Below are 18,077 nucleotides of genomic sequence, written 5' to 3'. Positions count from 1 at the left end.
TCCCCCTAAAAAGTCTGAGAACTCATTAATAAAGTCTGTGTGCAGTTTAGGTGGACGATAAATTACTGAAATCGCCACTAGGTTGTCGAGTTCCAGAACAAACAACTGAAGTTCAAAGCTCGAATAGACTTCAGTCGCTAATGTCCGACAACACAACTTCTGTTTATAAACAGAAGCCTGTCCTCCCCCTCGTCCCAATGATCGAGAAGTGTTACAAAATTTACAGTCATGAGGTACCAGTTCAGAGAACGGGCTCATATCCCCCGGAGTAAGCCAAGTTTCAATGACAAACAAGAAGTCAAGATCGCGGGATGTAAAAAAGTAATTTAGGATAAACGTCTTGTTTACCAATTCCTCCCCGGTGAAAGTCACAAATAATCAAGTTTTGCCATTAACAACGCCAGAACAAACGGAGTACCACTCTGGACATAATTAAGTAGCTCTTCTGTGGTATGTTTAAAGGGGTCATTGGATGCGACATGCACTTTTACAAGCAGTTTGAACTGAAATGTGTGTTGGCAGTGTATGTACACAACCACCCTATAATGATAAAGATCCACCCAGTGTGTTTTTTTTTTATCTTGTTAAATAATTTCCACTTTCTCAAATCGAGCCGATCTCAGATGCCTGTCTGTATTAGTATTTTATACTTTTATACTATTAGTATAAAAGATACTTGCTCTCATTACTTATAACATTGATACTCATTATAGTTAAATATGTTTAATGGCATATTTTTATAATTTAAGAAAGAAAAAACTTATTTTAAATTCAATGTTTTTTGTTGCTGTTGTTTCCACATTATTTTGGAGATTCAATATGACAAAGAATGGTAGATTACAAGTTTTAATGTTAGGTGGGATTAATTACAGTAAATTACAGAAATCTGTGCCAGAAACTCTTCAGTGAATAGGTTATATAGTGCTTCATACGGTATCTACATGAGCAAGAAGAAAGTTCAAGACAAGACTATATCATTTAAACACCAATAAAATTGGGTCTATATTTTTAATTCAGTTTTATTTTGATGAACACAACACAAAAATACAATATGTGAAAAAAGTGTTTACTATTAAATAAAAGAAAATTTGAGAATTAATGGAACTAAAGATGTCAGAAGAAACATGAAACATATGTCATTGTTGCTGTCTCAAATTTACCGTGGTGTCCTTTAAGATTAACAGAGCTTGTTCTTTACTTTGTGAACTTGCTGAACTTTACAATGTGTGAACTATACAAAATCACAGCTGAAATAATCACAATACTAGTCAATTACAAAAGTTATAATAAATAAAGGTCCGATAATTCTACACACACAGACACACAAAAAATGTTTTTCATGCATTAAAAGGAATAATATGCTCTGCAACCACATATTACAAATCATACTGACATCTGAATAAACTATTACAACAACAAAGACTGCAAACAGTCATGTCTTAAAATTTATTTTTAGAAGCTTTCTTATAAGTGAAAGGAGTTTCTAAGCTCTAAAAACTGTGGTGCTATTTTTTGACGTAATTGCATGAAACTGAAAGTGTACAAATGCTTAAAATTCAGAAGAATGTGTGGTATGTGGTCCAACAGGTGCATTAGTTCCTCTCTCTCTCACACACACACACACACACACCACATAAAATAATACATTTACTCCCCTTGCAGTTGGTATGTACACAAACTGTTGTCTTGTTTGTCTCACATATTTAGCAGTGCCATGTAAAAGAACGTCAATGGCAGCTAACCTATGAATGAACATTACCTTCTTACATGACATTAATAAATAGCTTAAAGAATAAGTACTTATTTAGACATGACAGTCCATAATTTTATTTTTCAGCTGTTTACTTTCTGGCATATCATGGTCATTCATTGAGTTTGCCAGATGGTGTTAGGATTTTTGTATTTCAACATCTTTGAACATTTTCAATACTTCCAATGGCCCCATAATAAGATCACACATTCTAACAAACAAAAACCCGAAACAACATTCTCATTACACTTCATCCTTTTTAGAAGAAGCTCTCTGTGACATTCTTGTTGTAGGCTCTAACATTGTCAGAGACAAGAGCGACACGTAAATTATTCCAGAAGAGCGGCTGCACACGTGGATTCTTGGGCCAGGACAGAACTGATTTTTTGCAGAGCCGTTTTCTCATCTGAAGGTATTTGAATTTTGGAAAGAGAAGGTCCAGCAAAACAAGAACTGCAACATCCACTTTCTCATCTAGAAGGCGCTGCTGAACAAGGAGGAAGGCTTGTCGGACGACCCCACTTTCGTGGGAACAGCCACTAGGGCTAGTCAATACAAACACTGTCTTTCTGCTGTTGTAAACGGCCTTGTGGAGATTCTCTATGCATGACACTCCAGGCAACCAGTCGCGTTCTTCTAGACAAAGTCGAAAGCGCCATCTCCCTCTGTTCTCCAATCTCACAACCATCTCCTTGTAGATCCAATCCCTGACTGCCTTGTTACTCGTATCAAAGACCACAAACGCATCGTATTGGTTATCCGTCATGCTGCCACCATTAACTGGAGTGTGTCCCTTGTGTCCAGTCCATAAAATCTGGATGCAGTACCACAGGTCCCAACCATAGAGATGCTTCAGGAGGGGAATGCTGGTTGCTGCCAATGTCAACCATAAAGTACAGAGGAAAGCAACGCTCCCAAATATCTCCTGGCATGAGTGAAGATCTATCGAGAGAACATTCACACCAGCCAATGACTCTGGATAACCACAGTGAAGCTCTGTGGTGAGGTGTGGGATATTCAAACTAGTCTCTCTGAGAAATTTGGCAAACCCAGAGATAACGCAACTACAAGTAAAAGGATTGGCATGCAGCACGAGCTTGCAGGAGGACTTATTTTTATGCGGCCCAGCAGGACAGAAAGTAAAACCTTTATGGAATGACAAAGGAAGAGCCTGCACATCAAGGATCTTCAGCTGGTTGTGGTTAAGCATTAGGTTTTTAAGGTTTATTGCCTGACTAAGGAAAGCCTTTGGGATCGCAACTAGTCGATTGTGACTTAGGTCCAGGCTTACGAGACGGAGCTCAAAATGCATATTAGGTAAGAATGAAAGCATGTTTGAACTAAGGTTCAGGTGGCACAGCTTCTCGAGAACTGAGATGTTGCCCCAAGGGAAATAACTCAGCACATTGGAGTCCATTCTCAGCATCTGGAGGCTCGGAGGCAAGTTTACAATTACCTCTGGGGGGAATGATTTGAGCTGATTTTCAGAAATGTCTAAGTGTGTAAGGTTAGTAAGACCCTGAAAGAAATGTAGGTATTGGTTACGCCTAGAGTCCCACATTATGTCCAAACGATTTCCAGAGAAATCAAGATACTTCAAAGAAGTACTAGTAAGAATGTTAGAGATTCTGAGACCAATGTGATTGTTTGCTAGACTCAGTATTTTAAGAGATGGTAAGTGTGGAAGGAATGTGAAGCGATGTCCCATACCCTTCATTACAAAGTGGAATTCGTTGTTGCTGAGGTCAAGAGCTTTTAGTGTGCCACTTATCTCCTGGAAGGCCTTGTCAGAGTACAGGTCAATGCGATTGTGAGCCATATTAAGATAGGCTAATTTGCTTAGAAGTGTGAACTGCTGGCCATTTAAAGTTTGACTTATGTAGTTGTAGGACAGATCTATGCATACCACTTTTTCCATGCCTCTAAAAGTACTTGCATTCAGCCATGGGATGTTGTTTTGAGAGAGGTCAAAAAACTGGTTTTTAGAACAGATCTGGTTTTTGAAATGCCACATAGAATAATAAAAAAAACAGTGATCTTCTCCAGAGTCCTGCATAGTGTTCTGCTCTGAGCTCGGTAGGGGGACTTTTTGAGATTGCAAGTTGAGCTGTCCATTGTCACGTTTTTCAAGGGTTTGGTAGTTATTTGGTATGGCTTCAGCAGTGCAGGTTGAAAAGCATGAACTGAAAGCAAGCATGTTTTGGGAAAGACCCACCCACCTTAATGTTCTCAGCTGGCTTATAGCATCCATGCTAACAGAGCAGATGAAGTTCATGCGTAGCTCCAGGGACTCAAGTCTTGGCAGTTTGACCAGAGGTGCAAGGCTGTGGTTTGACAGTACTCTGAAGAATAGTCCACTAAGGTACAACTCTCGTAGAGCCATCATCTTCTCTATGGATGGTGACAGAATTAATTCAGAAAAGGATTTCTGGGGTTCATAGTTATAAAGAAGACTGAGGGACACAACATTCTGGAGCTCTTCATAAAAGGTGCCGTTCTGGATGGCGTAGGCTAAAAAGTTGTCGGATAGATCTAACTCTTGGAGCTTGTGGAGTCGTACGAAGAGATGCTGAGGAATTGTATGCAGTGAATTGCCTCGCAGGCTTAGACTAATTAGAGAGTCCCTTTGATCCAAAAATGCATCCTGGTGCAGATTCAGAGACTGGTTGTTTGGACATGGGAAACAAGGCTCAGAAGCATGGTCACACCTTTGGCAATTCCACCCTAGGTTAAGGTGTCGCAGATGTTTAAGATTTGCAAAGGACTCTTTATTGATATGTGTGATCTTGTTCTCTCCCAAGTCTAGGCTTTCTAGTGAAAGTGGAAGATATGGGGGAACAATGGTCACATTGTTGTAACTAAGTGTTAGGTTCAAAAGCTCAGGAAGATCTTGAAACACACGTGGGTCGATAAAGTAAGACTGATAACATGGGTTGGCGTAGAAACAATTTTTGTTTAGCAGTAGTTGTTTTAGTAGCGGTGTACCTAGAGGCTTAACAATATGAAAGATGTGATTAAATTCCAGTCCCAGAATCTCAAGCTGCTTTGGTAGAGGAGGAATGGTGTTCAGGCTGTTCCCTGCTAACTGCAGGGAAGTTAGGTTTTTAAGTCCGCTAAATGCATTAGGATCGATTTTCAGGCTGCATGAAGGCCATCTCTGCTCCTTAAAACGATCTGGTACGCAGTTCCACATCAAGCTGAGATGCTTGAGATTGGCTAATCCAGAAAATGTGGCACCTTTAATGTGGTGTATATGGTTTTCATTTAAGTTGAGTGATATAACAGAGAGGGATGTGAATTTAGGGATGTTAGCAAGACGTCTGCGCTGACAGTCCACATTTATGTGTCCATCCTTGGTAGTGTGAATTTCACATGGATAGAATTCAGGATGTAAAGTTGCAAAAAGATGAAACTGATTCAGCATGAGAGCCAGATACAACATGTGTCCAAACATGGCCTAGAGACAAGAGAACAAGAACATTAGGAAAACAAACAAACAATCAGCTATGCAAGTTAAATGGCATTTACTTTTTAATATGCTATATTCACAAACCTTTGAAAACTGCAAAGTACATTACATGGGCTCAGTGGTGTAATGTAACGAAGTAATAATACTTTGTTACAGTACTTAAGTATTTTGGGAGTGTCTGTACTTTACTTGAGTTTTTATATTTTAGCCAACTCTACTACTACTTTTACTCCATTAAATTTCCTAATTAAAATGTATGCTACTTTTACGCCGATACATTTCCCCGAAGCATATTCGTTACTTACTACAAAATAGTCAGAAGTCAGAAGAACACAGACTGCAGGAAAGCAGGTTTGACGAATCAGTGGTCTGGTGTTTGCAAGTTAGACTCCTAAAAAACACCTTTGCTCATGTGCAAACAAGTGCGCACACAACCGCGGATGATTCATTTTCCACTCAAGTCAGGTCTGGGGTGTGCGATATACAGCATCGTCTGCGATAATATGGTAAGTGTTGTTGTAATGATGTGCGATCTGACATGATCAAGTAGGCTATATCAGCAAATCACACATAGAGTGCACGCATGTGATTTATTAGTCTATTAAAACTCAAAATTCCAGGCATTCTAAATGGTAGAATGCTCTAAATTGTAGACGGCAAAAATGCTTCCGTATGCTTTTTATATTTATATAATTTAATATAGTTAACTTAATCTATATCACACAAAGAGTACAGTTTTTCTGCAGATATCAGCATGAACATTTAATAATCATTTTATTCAAGTTCAGTAAAGCAATAAGCGACTTACATTTTAGACATAATATTGCTTGTTTTTGCTCAATTTTGCACACAGCACTGTTTTGCATCTCTGAGCAATGGGCGGTGTTTACTTATTGAATGAATCAGCTTTTTGAACGAATCGGCTGAATCTCAATGACTCATTAAATTACCATTCACTGCAATTATACAGATTGGAACAAACAGAACAATTTCGAATATAACTCCTAATGTGTTCGTCTGAAAGAGCAATGTCAGACACGCCTAGGATGCCTTGAGGGTGAGTAAAACACAGGCTAATTTGCATTTTTGGGTGAACTATCCCTTTAACAGTCACTAGCTGTCACCTACTGGCTGTTTTAATTTCACATTTCGGCTATTTTTTTTCATGTTTTAAATTATTTCAAATATCAGTATTCAAAGTTTTATGTTAAAAACAAAACATTAGGCCTATTTATGCATCTGTAACTGCGGCTTAAATGCATCCATGTCCCCTCTGAGATACATAAACAGTGTAAATACATCTAAATGCTTTTTATAGACTTCAACTTCTACCAAAGTAATTTTCTGGTAAGATATCTGTACTTTTACTTGAGTATGGCTTTCAGGTACTTTATACACCACTGCATGGGCTGGAGTGTTAGTCAAAAGTGTTAAGTAAACAAGACAATACTATCATATACACATTATATTGCATAATTGCAAATAAATTCATTTCCAAACATTTATTTCACAGGGTTTCTTTTACATAGTATTGAATATGTGATGCTGTAAATTATGTTATATTTTCCCATCATTTCAAACATATTTAAAACACAAAAAATCACTTACCAAAGGTTTGCAGTCCAAAACTCCACAACACTGTGTATCATTTACATTCACAAGGGAAAGCAAAGAAACTAAATAAAATGCTACGTCAAAGTATTTATATTAACAATGTGCACCTTTTCATGGAAGTGAAAGAAAAGTCTGCAGTATGTGAAAGTCAGTCACCCATACACACACACGGAGTCGAGGAACAGATGTTCAGAAATGGTGAGAAAATGGAGTAGTAATAGCTATTCTTGGATAAAGATTAGTTACTGAAAAAAAGAGAAATGGATGAAATGAAAAGCGATGTCAAGGAGTGGATAGCACTGGGCTGTCGGGGCTATAGCCCTAACTATATTTTTTCTCTCTTGCACAGAACCGGATTTGTTTGTTTGTTGGTTGGTTTCTCCTTTTATTGCATAATTACAGCATTTCACTTCTGCTAGTACTCACTCTGACACAATCGTCTGCTAGTACTCAGTGTGATACTGATATTGATGGAGCAGACATCAATACCACATTTTAGAACTAAATAATGTAATGTTCAATTACATAGTCTTAACCTCCATCCCTGCTGGTCTCTGTTGACAAGTTTGAAATCAGCTTTAAAGAAAGAAAGCTACTCTCTCCAGCCTTACAGAAAGTCACATTTTATTGAAAAGAGTGCAGAAAGTCATTTAGTACATATCCCAGAAAGTAACCATATTACAAAAGCAGAAGACCATCAGAAAATCAAAGTAGCTACACTGAAAGTGCAGCACGGTAAACAGTTTGGCACAAAATACAATCTGCCAATGACTGAAAACTAAAACCATTAGTAGAATAAGAACAGTAAGAAGTCTTTTCAGATGCTGTTTAGTGTAAATTCCATTTCATTAAATATCACATTAACTTCTTCAGATATCACACAATATGCCTGTGAACCACTTCAAGTGCTTTTTGCATCAGTATATCACAGAAACAGATTTTGACTGAGTTTCCCTTCGTGGTCTGAAGGGAAAGAACCAAGCTAATGCCTCAATATGACAATCACAAAGCTAAAATCACTTTAATAAAGTGTAATAAAAGCTGGTCATGATTTATGGAGAGGAGGTGATATCACAGAGAAAGATGTTGGATAATCCAGAGAGCAGTGTTCATGAACCCATCCGATTCTGTGTCGACTTTGGACAAAGAGTGATTATTGCCTGGGTACCACAACAATCTGTGGACACACGGATACACTAATGAACCAATGATCCAGAACAGAGAAATGTTTCATAGAAGAAACCCCATATATATAAAGTGTGAGTGTCACTGTACTTACCTCACTGGAACCTGCAATGCCTTCAGGGCTCTGTAGTATTCAATACCCTGCTTGCTGGGAACACGCTTGTCATCTTCCCCCAACATCAGAAGTACTGGGGTTTTTACCTGAGGAACAAACCCAGCCATGTGTGTTACAAGCTGAGCAGTTAAGAAATTAAACATAAAAGAATAAATAATGCATCGGAACAGCATCTGCTCACTTTGCTGACGTGTTTTATGGGTGACTTGTTTAACATCTGTTCCAGAATAGCAGGTTCAAGATGAATATCTGTGTTATATTCATATCCAGCTTCCACCATACACCTGAACACACACACACTCAAAGCCATTAGCTATCACAAATGTCTACAGGTGCATATCATAATACATGAATCCTATTTTACCCACATATCAAAAGAAAGAAGTTACATATTAATCAATTTTTTGTAGATTTTTTGAATATTACATCAAGCACACCCCTCAAAAAAGTATTGTAGTGAAAAAAATGTATTGATACATCATCATACTATTCGCTGATTTCTCTTTAATTTATGCTTAAAAAATGGGTTACACTTTATTTTGATAGTCCACTTTAGACATTCTACTAACTATAAGTAACTTTGCAACTTTATGTCTACAAACTCTCAGAGTAGACAGTTAGGTTAGGTTTAGGGTTAGTAGAATACGTTGATATTTACTTGCAAAGTTTCTCATAGTCAGTATGTTGTGGACCCATCAAAATAAAGTGTTAGCAGATATCAAGCAGACAGTCTACTAATACTCTAATGACTGCTAGTTGGCATGTAGTTAAAGTTACTTACTGTTAGTAGAATGTCTAAAGTGGACTATCAAAATAAATGTATTACATACATTTTTCAAATCACTTTTTCACATAATTGCAAACAAAAAAAAACTGATGTGAAATTTCACTAGGCCTGTAGCCAGCTATGAGGTCACCGAGGTTCAAAAATAAAATTTGTTCTCTGAATTACTAATTTGCTGTTAAACTCCTCATTTGAGTGTCTGGCATGTATAATTCAGTCTAGACAGTTTGCAAGAATGTTTAGCGTCCGTAGTATGAATTAAATGATCGCTGCGAGACACTGCCGGAGTAAACAAGGCTTCAGAGAGTTGCGAGTGAGTGCGCAGGTGCAGTGTTGCCAGATCCAGCTTTTATAAGCGTCTTTGGACTTATTTTTTGACACTTTTGAAAGTTAATCAAGTGGGAAGTTTCAGTTTAGGGTCAGCGATATCTTTATCTTATTTGCAAAGATTTGAAATAATTTCGGTTTCTTTTTATATACATATTTTTCAGTTTTTATTTTTATAGCAATATCTGGCAACACTGCATCGGGCACTTAAACTGACAGTAATCAAAAAGTCCATGGACAGGTTATTGCTGACAGGATACCTACCACATTCGGTAAGGCAAATGCCAAAAATATCATGATATTATCTGTCAGAAACGTTATCAATGCTGTCAAAAACAGTAGCGTTTAACACTAGTACACACAGATCTGTAGAACAAGTAGGTTAGAGAATTAAATAAAATAGCCCACGCAAACATTAGCCATGAAGAAGTCTATGCTATTTTATTCAGTATAGTAGTTAAATTTTCACAAGGTCATGCTAAAAACATTCATAAGAGCACTAGACAAAGTTATCATCTATATATCAATGATTATTGATAACTATAACAGTAATATGTATGATGAAATTATCCACCCCTAACCTATAGTAAAATATTAACAAATTTTGATGCAATAAATATGGTATAATTTAACAGTGTTCATCCCTCCAAAACATTTTAACAAACATCTACATGTCTCTCTTTTAAAGTGTTTAGTGTAAATAATGAGTTGTAGGCCTATTTGTAGGGGTTATTATAGCACAATTCTTAACCCCACCCGAGACCTCACTAATTTTCAAACCCTGGTTACGGCCATGAATTTCACCACTCAGAAACTATTTGAAATCAAGTAATTTAGTATGATATCCACTGGATGTGAAGGTTAATGTCACATTACCAGTCTGGAATGTCTGTGCAGCCGATCATGGTGGCCAGGTTTTTGACGGGATTTCGTGCCACACACGCCTTGTAAAACTCAGGATATTGTCCAATCAGATGACAAGCCAGGAATCCACCATGAGAGCCTCCAACCACAGCGATCTTCTGCTTGTCAAAGTCACCTTGCTTCAAAACACTGTCTACTGCCAACTGTTTAGAGGTAAACAAAGAGAATATGTACAACTATGTATGCTGTATTGAAAGCATAAATCGCAAAACATATGCCGCAAATTCCAGAAGAGCCTCCAACTTTCAGAACTTTGCAAATATGGAAAATCCAACAACCAAATTCAATGTACTTTTAACATCACAAGTAGTATGCTAACACGTATTTGTAAATGTTTAAAAGGCTGTGAAACATTTTAGACATTGGGTTATACTGATGATTGGAGTAGGAGCTCAGTAAGCATTAGTGTTCACCTGCACGTCTTTTACATCCTGGGTACCGATGTTTCCTGGTAAGGAGAGGATGTTATCTTGACGGGGGGGGGGGTCTTCCCTGATCACTGACTAAAGATGAATTCAAGTGATTCATGCCCAATATGGCCCTAACACTATTAGCCTAGTACTTTGGCTCAAATGGGTAGCTCATCCCAAAATTAATGTTCTGACATTTACGCAGCCTCCTGTCATTCCAAACCCATAAAACATACTTTGTTCCACCAAACAATATTAGTGTTGCACATGCTTTGGTTCTTGTGTAATTAGTGACAGACGTTTTTAAGCTCCAAAAGACAAAAAAAAAAAAAAAGACACTATATAGCAAACTATATAGCAAAAGCACTATACAGTATCATAAATGGGTGACTACGTTTTTCAGTCTGGTTCTCATGAGAGCACCTGGAGATTTGGTTTGGAGCTCACACTGCACAGTGTGACCAATTAAATGTCTAGCTTAAAATTTTGTTGTTTTTTAATAAAAGAATAAACGAAATAGTAAAATGTGTGATAATACTATTATATTTTAAAATAATAGTAAATAAAAAATATAATTATTTTATAGTACACAAAAATTCAATGCTAATATTTCAATTTTCATTTTCTTTTTTACTTTTTTATTTTTATATGAATTTTCAACATTTTCAAACCTAAAATCAGCAAGCTTTTATTGTGGCAGGTTGCTGGGAAGTAAGTATATGCGCTGCTGGGTTTGGCGCTGCCAAGTGAAGTGCATCAGTGAATATCACAGTTTTGTGTTTTGCTCTGAAACTGGAAGCGATCTAAAATGGTCAATACATTAACAAAGGTTATAAACCTTGGTTATTTTGTATTTGATTTGTACAATTTGGTAAATTGTATATCTGTTTGCATAATAAAAAAAAAAAGGTCCCACTTTATATTAAGTGGCCCTAATACCTGTGTACTTACATAGTAACTAGATGTGTACGTAGTATGTAACCACAGTGTAAGTACACATTGGTACATAGTATCTACAGCTGTAATATCTCTGTAACTACACACATGTAACAACCCTCCGAATGGTTTGTGTACATACACATAGTCTAGCATACTCTAGGATGTTTTCAAAATCACACGTGGAGTGAGCAAGATAATTGTTTCAGTGCAGAGCGGATCACAGAGGGAGCATGTGTCAAGCTTTTATGGACATTTTTTGTTGTCATAAGGTCATATTTTTAAACCGAGTGAAATGCCCCCAACTCCCTTGTCTCTAATGAGATGTTAATGTTCAGTCGTCTCTGTTGTGAGCGTCGTCTACACACCCAGATTCTGAGCCTTTAAAATTAAATTTAAATTTAAAAAAACAAACCAAATACCAATTTTCAGATCTAACAGATCTTCTCAAAACAGTTTCCCAACAAAACAAAACACTTCTTATAATGTCTTGAAAAGAAAACTAGTCATACACCTGGAAACATCTAAAGATTAAATATCAGCATTGGAGTGTGTGTGTGTGTGTGTGTGTTTTCCCACAAAATATGTTATTATTAATTTCAAGTGAAATGTTTCATCACTATATAAAATCCAAATCATGTGTCTGATGGACAGACGTGAGGTGTGTAGGGTAAACACTGTAACTGTTCCTCACCAAGCAGGACGCTGAAGCCCATCTTACACAGAACTGCTGTGGACAAGAACCACTCTGACACCAGCACTGAATGAGGGCCGCCTGACAGACACACAGAGCCAAAACAGAGATCAGCAAAACAATATACTGACGTTGTATGTATTTATTTTATCGTTTTACATTGTTATTAAGGATACTAAAGAACAGACCGTGTGGCATGACAATGAGAGGTAGTTTGCTTCCTGCTGTCATTTCCTTTGGTTTCAGTAGAATCGCATTAAAGTCCAAACCAGCTAATGAAGAACGGAGTTATTTTTTTTCATGCAAAATGACAGATGTCCTCACTTTTGACACTTTATAACATACAGACACACTGTTAAGTGCAAAATGAGAACAAACACATACAACTGTGAATTTGACAACATGTACGGCATTCCAAGAGTGCTTAGTCTAGCAGAACTAGGTTTGTTGGGACAACCGATCACAGTTATTTGGAAGCATTTTAGTTTGGCAGAACAAAAGTAACTTGCAACACTGTATCCGAAACGCAGTAACACACAATCATGTTGGGAGTAAATATCAGCACATATATGCACTGTCACTCAGATCTTACGGTATTGGCTGTTGTCCTCCTCAGGAGGCGGGCTGAAGTTTAACATCTGCCAGCTGATACCCGCCTGAGGTTGAGTCTCCTCCAGCGTGACCCATGACATCTTGCTTTCAGAACCCTTCGCTGGCAGTAAACCCACCCGCTGCAGAACACATCATCTGATTACATGTACCTTATTATAATACCTGACGACCAAAACACACTGGGAATAACAATGTTGCTAATTACATCTGGAAATACAAATCTTTCAGATCCATTTACCAAAAAAAAAAAAAAATTTAAGTATTGTTACCAGTAAAATTGCAAAAATGTAACAACTTGAGTGACGTGGGTGAGAACCCTTTGTCCATCAGCCCAGCCAAGTGCCGGTAAGACTTTTCAGTTCCAAGCGCAGGATGATCCAGTTCACACTTCTGTCAGGCCGATTATGAATGTCATTTGGGCTCAGTCTGCATTTGAGTCTCAGTCGGTCTTTAAAGGGTTAGTTCACCCCAAAATGAAAATTCTGTCATTAATTACTCACCCTCATGTCGTTCCAAACCCGTAAGACCTTCGTTCATCTTCAGAACACAAGTTAAGATATTTTTGATGAAATCTGAGAGCTCTCTGACCCTCCATAGACAGCAAGGGTACTACCACGATCAAGACACAGAAACATAGCAAGGAGATCGGTAAAATAATCCATGTGACATCAGGGGTTCAACCGTAATTATACAAAGCAGCGAGAATACTTTTTGTGCACAAAGAAAACAATAACAACATAATTTATTCAACAATTCTTCTCCCCAAGTTACCATCTTTTTGGAGTGTACCCCATAAACGTAATCAGCGTAGTTTAGGTTTAGCATGCACGCAATTACGTTCTGGGGTACGCTCCAAAATGGCGGAAGATGGTAACTCGGGGTGAAGAATTGTTGAATAAAATGTTATTGTTTTCTTTGCACACAAAAAGTATTCTCGTAGCTTTGTAAAATTACGGTTGAGCCACTGATGTCACATGCACTATTTTACCGATCTACTTGCTATGTTTCTGGACCTGGGAACATTACAGTTGTGTTGCAGTCTATGGAGGGTCAGAAAGTTCTTGGATTTCATCAAAAATATCTTAAAGGGGTCATATGATGTTGCTAAAAAGAACATTATTTTGTGTATTTGGTGTAATGATATGTGTTTATGCGGTTTAAAGTTAAAAAAACACATTATTTTCCACATACTGTACATTATTGTTTCTCCTCTATGCCCCGCCTTTTTGAAACGCGTCGATTTTTACAAAGCTCATCGGTCTGAAACGCGAGGTGTGCTGTGATTGGCCAGCTATCCAGTGCATTGTGATTGGCCGAATACCTCACGCGTGAGACGGAAATGTTACGTCCCTTACCATACAGTCATGCCGTGTCTGGCCGGAGCGACGAGACAAAAACATTAAAACCCATTTATAAAGAATATCTCTTTGGATTTGAGACTTTAGTCTTTGCAACTTTACAGATCGTCTTTATGCACCAAGAGCTTGTAACACTCCAAAGAGAAAGGAAAAATTGAAATCGCATCATATGACCCCTTTAATTTGTGTTCCGAAGATGAACGAAGGTCTTACAGGTTTAGAACGACATGAGGGTGAGCAATCAATGACAGAATTTTCATTTTTGGGTGAACTAACCCTTTAAAGTCGTTTAGTGTGTGGTGCCTAAAAAAATGTAAGACCAGCTGTTGCCAGTCGTCTTCACAAAGATTATTTTTTATAATATTTGCGACTGATGTCGGTGACTAACTGCAACTTTTTCCAAATATTTAGGCCTATTAATTTAAATAACGAATTAACAAATAATAAAAGAAAAATCACAAACATGACATTTCTGAATAAAATAATTTTATACACTTTATTTACATCTAATATATTTGAGGAAATATGATGAGGGAATGCAGTAGGCTATCTTTGTACATTTACTGTAGAATGATGAAATGAAAACTAAAATATACAAATACAATTTTGGACGACTTCTGTTTCGGAATAAATAAAGCAGTATTTAATTTTCGTTCTAACTTCTACTCAGGTTTTATATGTGGACAGGCTTTAGCCACAGTTATCTTATTTATCGATGTTGTATGATTTAAGTGACAACTGATACAAGTTCACGTCTGTGTTTTGTATTGGTTTTAGTTGAGCAGACGTGGATTAGTGGCCTGGCGTGAGAGATTCTTTCTACACAGCTTCTAACTTTATAGAAAGTTAGAAGAAAAATAGTTGGCCATTTGAAACATTCGCCACTTGCATACTCCTGATTTCAGAATGTGCAGGCACAGCTGGGCCAGCCAAGGAAAAGGCTACAACAAGATGGCCCAACTCGATGGAACAGCACGTATTAGATGCTGTCAAGTCTAATGGAGCAGAAGCATGCTTTTGGGACATATGCTGCAGACTATGAATTACCTGTAACCTTCACCTCATACCAATGGGGTCTAATCGAGAACATATTGACTCTTCTTGCACCATTTGAAGAGTTTACAAAAGAGATCAGCTCTTCCACTGCGACTGCAGCAGATGTCATTCCCTCAATCGTTGCACTGAAACGTCTCGAAATGGATCATGGTGCTAAAACTCTCAAATCCACTCTTTTAGAAGCGGTTGAGAAAAGATTCAGCGATGCTGAACTGGAGCCCTTGTACTGTCTGGCTACGATCCTCGATCCAAGGTAACGACAACAATATAATAATAATAATAATAAGGCTCTGCATAATAGCAAGTTATAATCTGTGATTTTTTTTGTTTGTTTAATAAAAAGGTACAAGGATCTATATTTCTCCAACACAGTCAAACATACAGTATGAGAAATGCTTCAAAAGGTGTTACAAACAGAAACAGGAGAACTGAGGGAAGACACGAGATACACTGAAGGGAATGAAGTGTGCACAGATGCATCAGCAGAAAAAATACCACGCAGAGCAAGCTCACTGTTGGCGATGCACGATGAGATATTGGAAGAAAATTCTGAAGTGATTCAGGATACGGGCAGCCGTACAGCACTGGAAATGCAGAGCTACCTGTCCGAGGCACAGATACCAAGAAGCGAACAGCCGTTGATGTACTGGCGCACGAATAAGAGCTGCTTTCCTGCGTTCGCTGAAGTTGCGCGAGCGTACCTGTCCGCACCCTGCACAAGCGTAGGTTGGCAGGTCTGCTATCGGTGCATCCCTAGTTCTTGAGTAATGGAATGGAACTTTGACAACTGATGATGATGTAGGAGAACACAAGAACGCAAGATGGCATAAGAACTCCTACTGCGATATAGCCTAGCAATCCTTGAAGACCTTGATTTGCTGGATTTGCTGCCTTCAGGAGCAGAACTGGACACCCCTGGGTTAAGGGTTACTATTTGTTTCAGCATTGTGTAGGGTTTGTGTTGGTTTTGGGAAAAAACAATGATCAAAATGTCCTTTTGAAGCAATGATTACTTAATTTAAAAAAAAAAATGCTATTAAATGCATTCATTATATTTATATACTTTTTCAAATTAATATTTAACTTTAAATAGTTGAAAATACTTGAATAGGTAAAATAAGCGTGTTCAATAGCAAATTTGCTGTGGTATGGAAACAGATATGGAGAATGTGTGAGAATACCAGGTCTGGAGGGCAGTTTGGTGAAGAGCAGCTGACCACCATCAGATCTCTGTGAATATTCAGCAAACTCCAGCTTCCCTCCTCTGACTCTAGAGCAGCACAGAGTACAGACAGATTACAGACATACAGTACAGTACAGTAGTGTGCTATATAAGAAGAGGAAGAGAGCACGCTCTACATACGGGAGGTGAGAGACATGACTTCACCAGTTGAAGTATCAACAACCAACAAATCCTGTAATATTGGAACGACAGAAACTGAATTACCAACAAAGATAAAGTAACATACACTCACATCCCAAAATAGATACAATGAACATATATGAAACAGAAGGGGAATTCCCCTGTAGATGACTCCTGCAGAGGGGATTTTTAATTTATTTTTTATTGAGAGAGGGTGTTGTATTTTGGACTTATTTTAAATGTCAAAGAAAAATCAATTATCTCACCTAAATGTTTCCTCATTTCAATGCCTGAATATGGTCTAGTGCTTTTTACAATACTATTTCAAGCAGTTTTACAAAGAACCATATAAAAACCCTATCTTTTTCAGACACGATTAGTTTTTAGGATTCATGTCTGTGAATTAATTATTACTGCAGATGTGAACAGAAATGTTTATGGTCTTTTTGTGCAGGATATGCAGTTGAAGTCAAAAGTTTACATACACCTTTCAGAATCTACAAAATGTTAATTATTTTACCAAAATAAGAAGGATCATACAAAATGCATGTTATTATTTATTTAGTACTGACCTGAATAAGATATTTCACATAAAATATGTTTACATATAGTCCACAAGAGAAAATATAGTTGAATTTATAAAAATGACCCCGTTCAAAAGTTTATTCTTAATACTGTGTTGTTACCTGAATGATCCACAGCTGTGTTTTTTTGTTTAGTGATAGTTGTTCATGAGTCCCTTGTTTGTCCTAAACAGTTGAACTGCCTGCTGTTCTTCAGACAAATCCTTCAGCTCCCACAGGTCTTTGGTTTTCCTGCATTTTTTGTGTATTTGACACCTTTCCAACAACGACTGTATGATTTTGAGATCCATCTTTTCACACTGAGGAGAACTGACGGACTCGTATGCAACTATTACAGAAGGTTCAAACGCTCGCTGATGCTCGCTGATGCTCCAGAAGGAAAAACCATGCATTAAGAGTATGAATGAAGAATGAAGAATGAATGCAGAATGAAGATGTGTACTTTTTTTTTTTTTTACATTTTGCCTATATGTCATATTTTTTCATTTAGTACTGCCCTTCAGAAGCTACAGAAGATACTTACATGTTTCCCAGATCTTCAGACAAATCCTTCAGCTCCCACAAATTCTTTGGTTTTCCAGCATTTTTGTGTATTTGAACCCTTTCCAACAACGACTGTATGATTTTGAGATCCATCTTTTCACACTGAGGAGAACTGACGGACTCGTATGCAACTATTACAGAAGGTTCAAACGCTCGCTGATGCTCGCTGATGCTCCAGAAGGAAAAACCATGCATTAAGAGTATGAATGAAGAATGAAGAATGAATGCAGAATGAAGATGTGTACTTTTTTTTTTTTTTACATTTTGCCTATATGTCATATTTTTTCATTTAGTACTGCCCTTCAGAAGCTACAGAAGATACTTACATGTTTCCCAGAAGACAAAATAAGTTA

At 37.5% G+C, this 18,077-nt stretch overlaps 1 protein-coding gene and 1 pseudogene across 1 annotated transcript; both read right to left on the bottom strand.

Moving 5' to 3' along the window:
• Nucleotides 1-2,009: 2,009 nt before the first annotated feature.
• LOC107697999 (toll-like receptor 9) lies at nt 2,010-6,899 on the bottom strand. Its single transcript, XM_016498906.1, has 2 exons — nt 6,828-6,899; nt 2,010-5,207 (listed from the first exon to the last, which is right to left on the bottom strand). Exon 2 carries the CDS (start codon nt 5,202-5,204, stop codon nt 2,010-2,012), a length of 3,195 nt encoding a protein of 1,064 aa, XP_016354392.1. The 5' UTR covers nt 5,205-5,207; nt 6,828-6,899.
• A 556-nt stretch (nt 6,900-7,455) lies between these two features.
• Nucleotides 7,456-18,077, bottom strand: part of LOC107697994 (acylamino-acid-releasing enzyme-like) — a 29,113-nt pseudogene continuing 18,491 nt past the window's right edge.

This window comes from Sinocyclocheilus anshuiensis, unplaced genomic scaffold, assembly GCF_001515605.1.
Source record: "Sinocyclocheilus anshuiensis isolate Anshui unplaced genomic scaffold, SAMN03320099.WGS_v1.1 scaffold1950, whole genome shotgun sequence".
In the NCBI taxonomy this organism is placed as follows: Eukaryota; Metazoa; Chordata; class Actinopteri; order Cypriniformes; family Cyprinidae; genus Sinocyclocheilus; species Sinocyclocheilus anshuiensis.
The sequence above is the reverse complement of the archived record's forward strand: the minus strand, read 5'-3'. Positions and strand labels throughout refer to the sequence as shown.

Bases quoted from the DNA above. Each gene is read 5' to 3' on its own strand.
- LOC107697999 (XM_016498906.1), bottom strand. From the start codon at position 5,204: ATGTTTGGACACATGTTGTATCTGGCTCTCATGCTGAATCAGTTTCAT.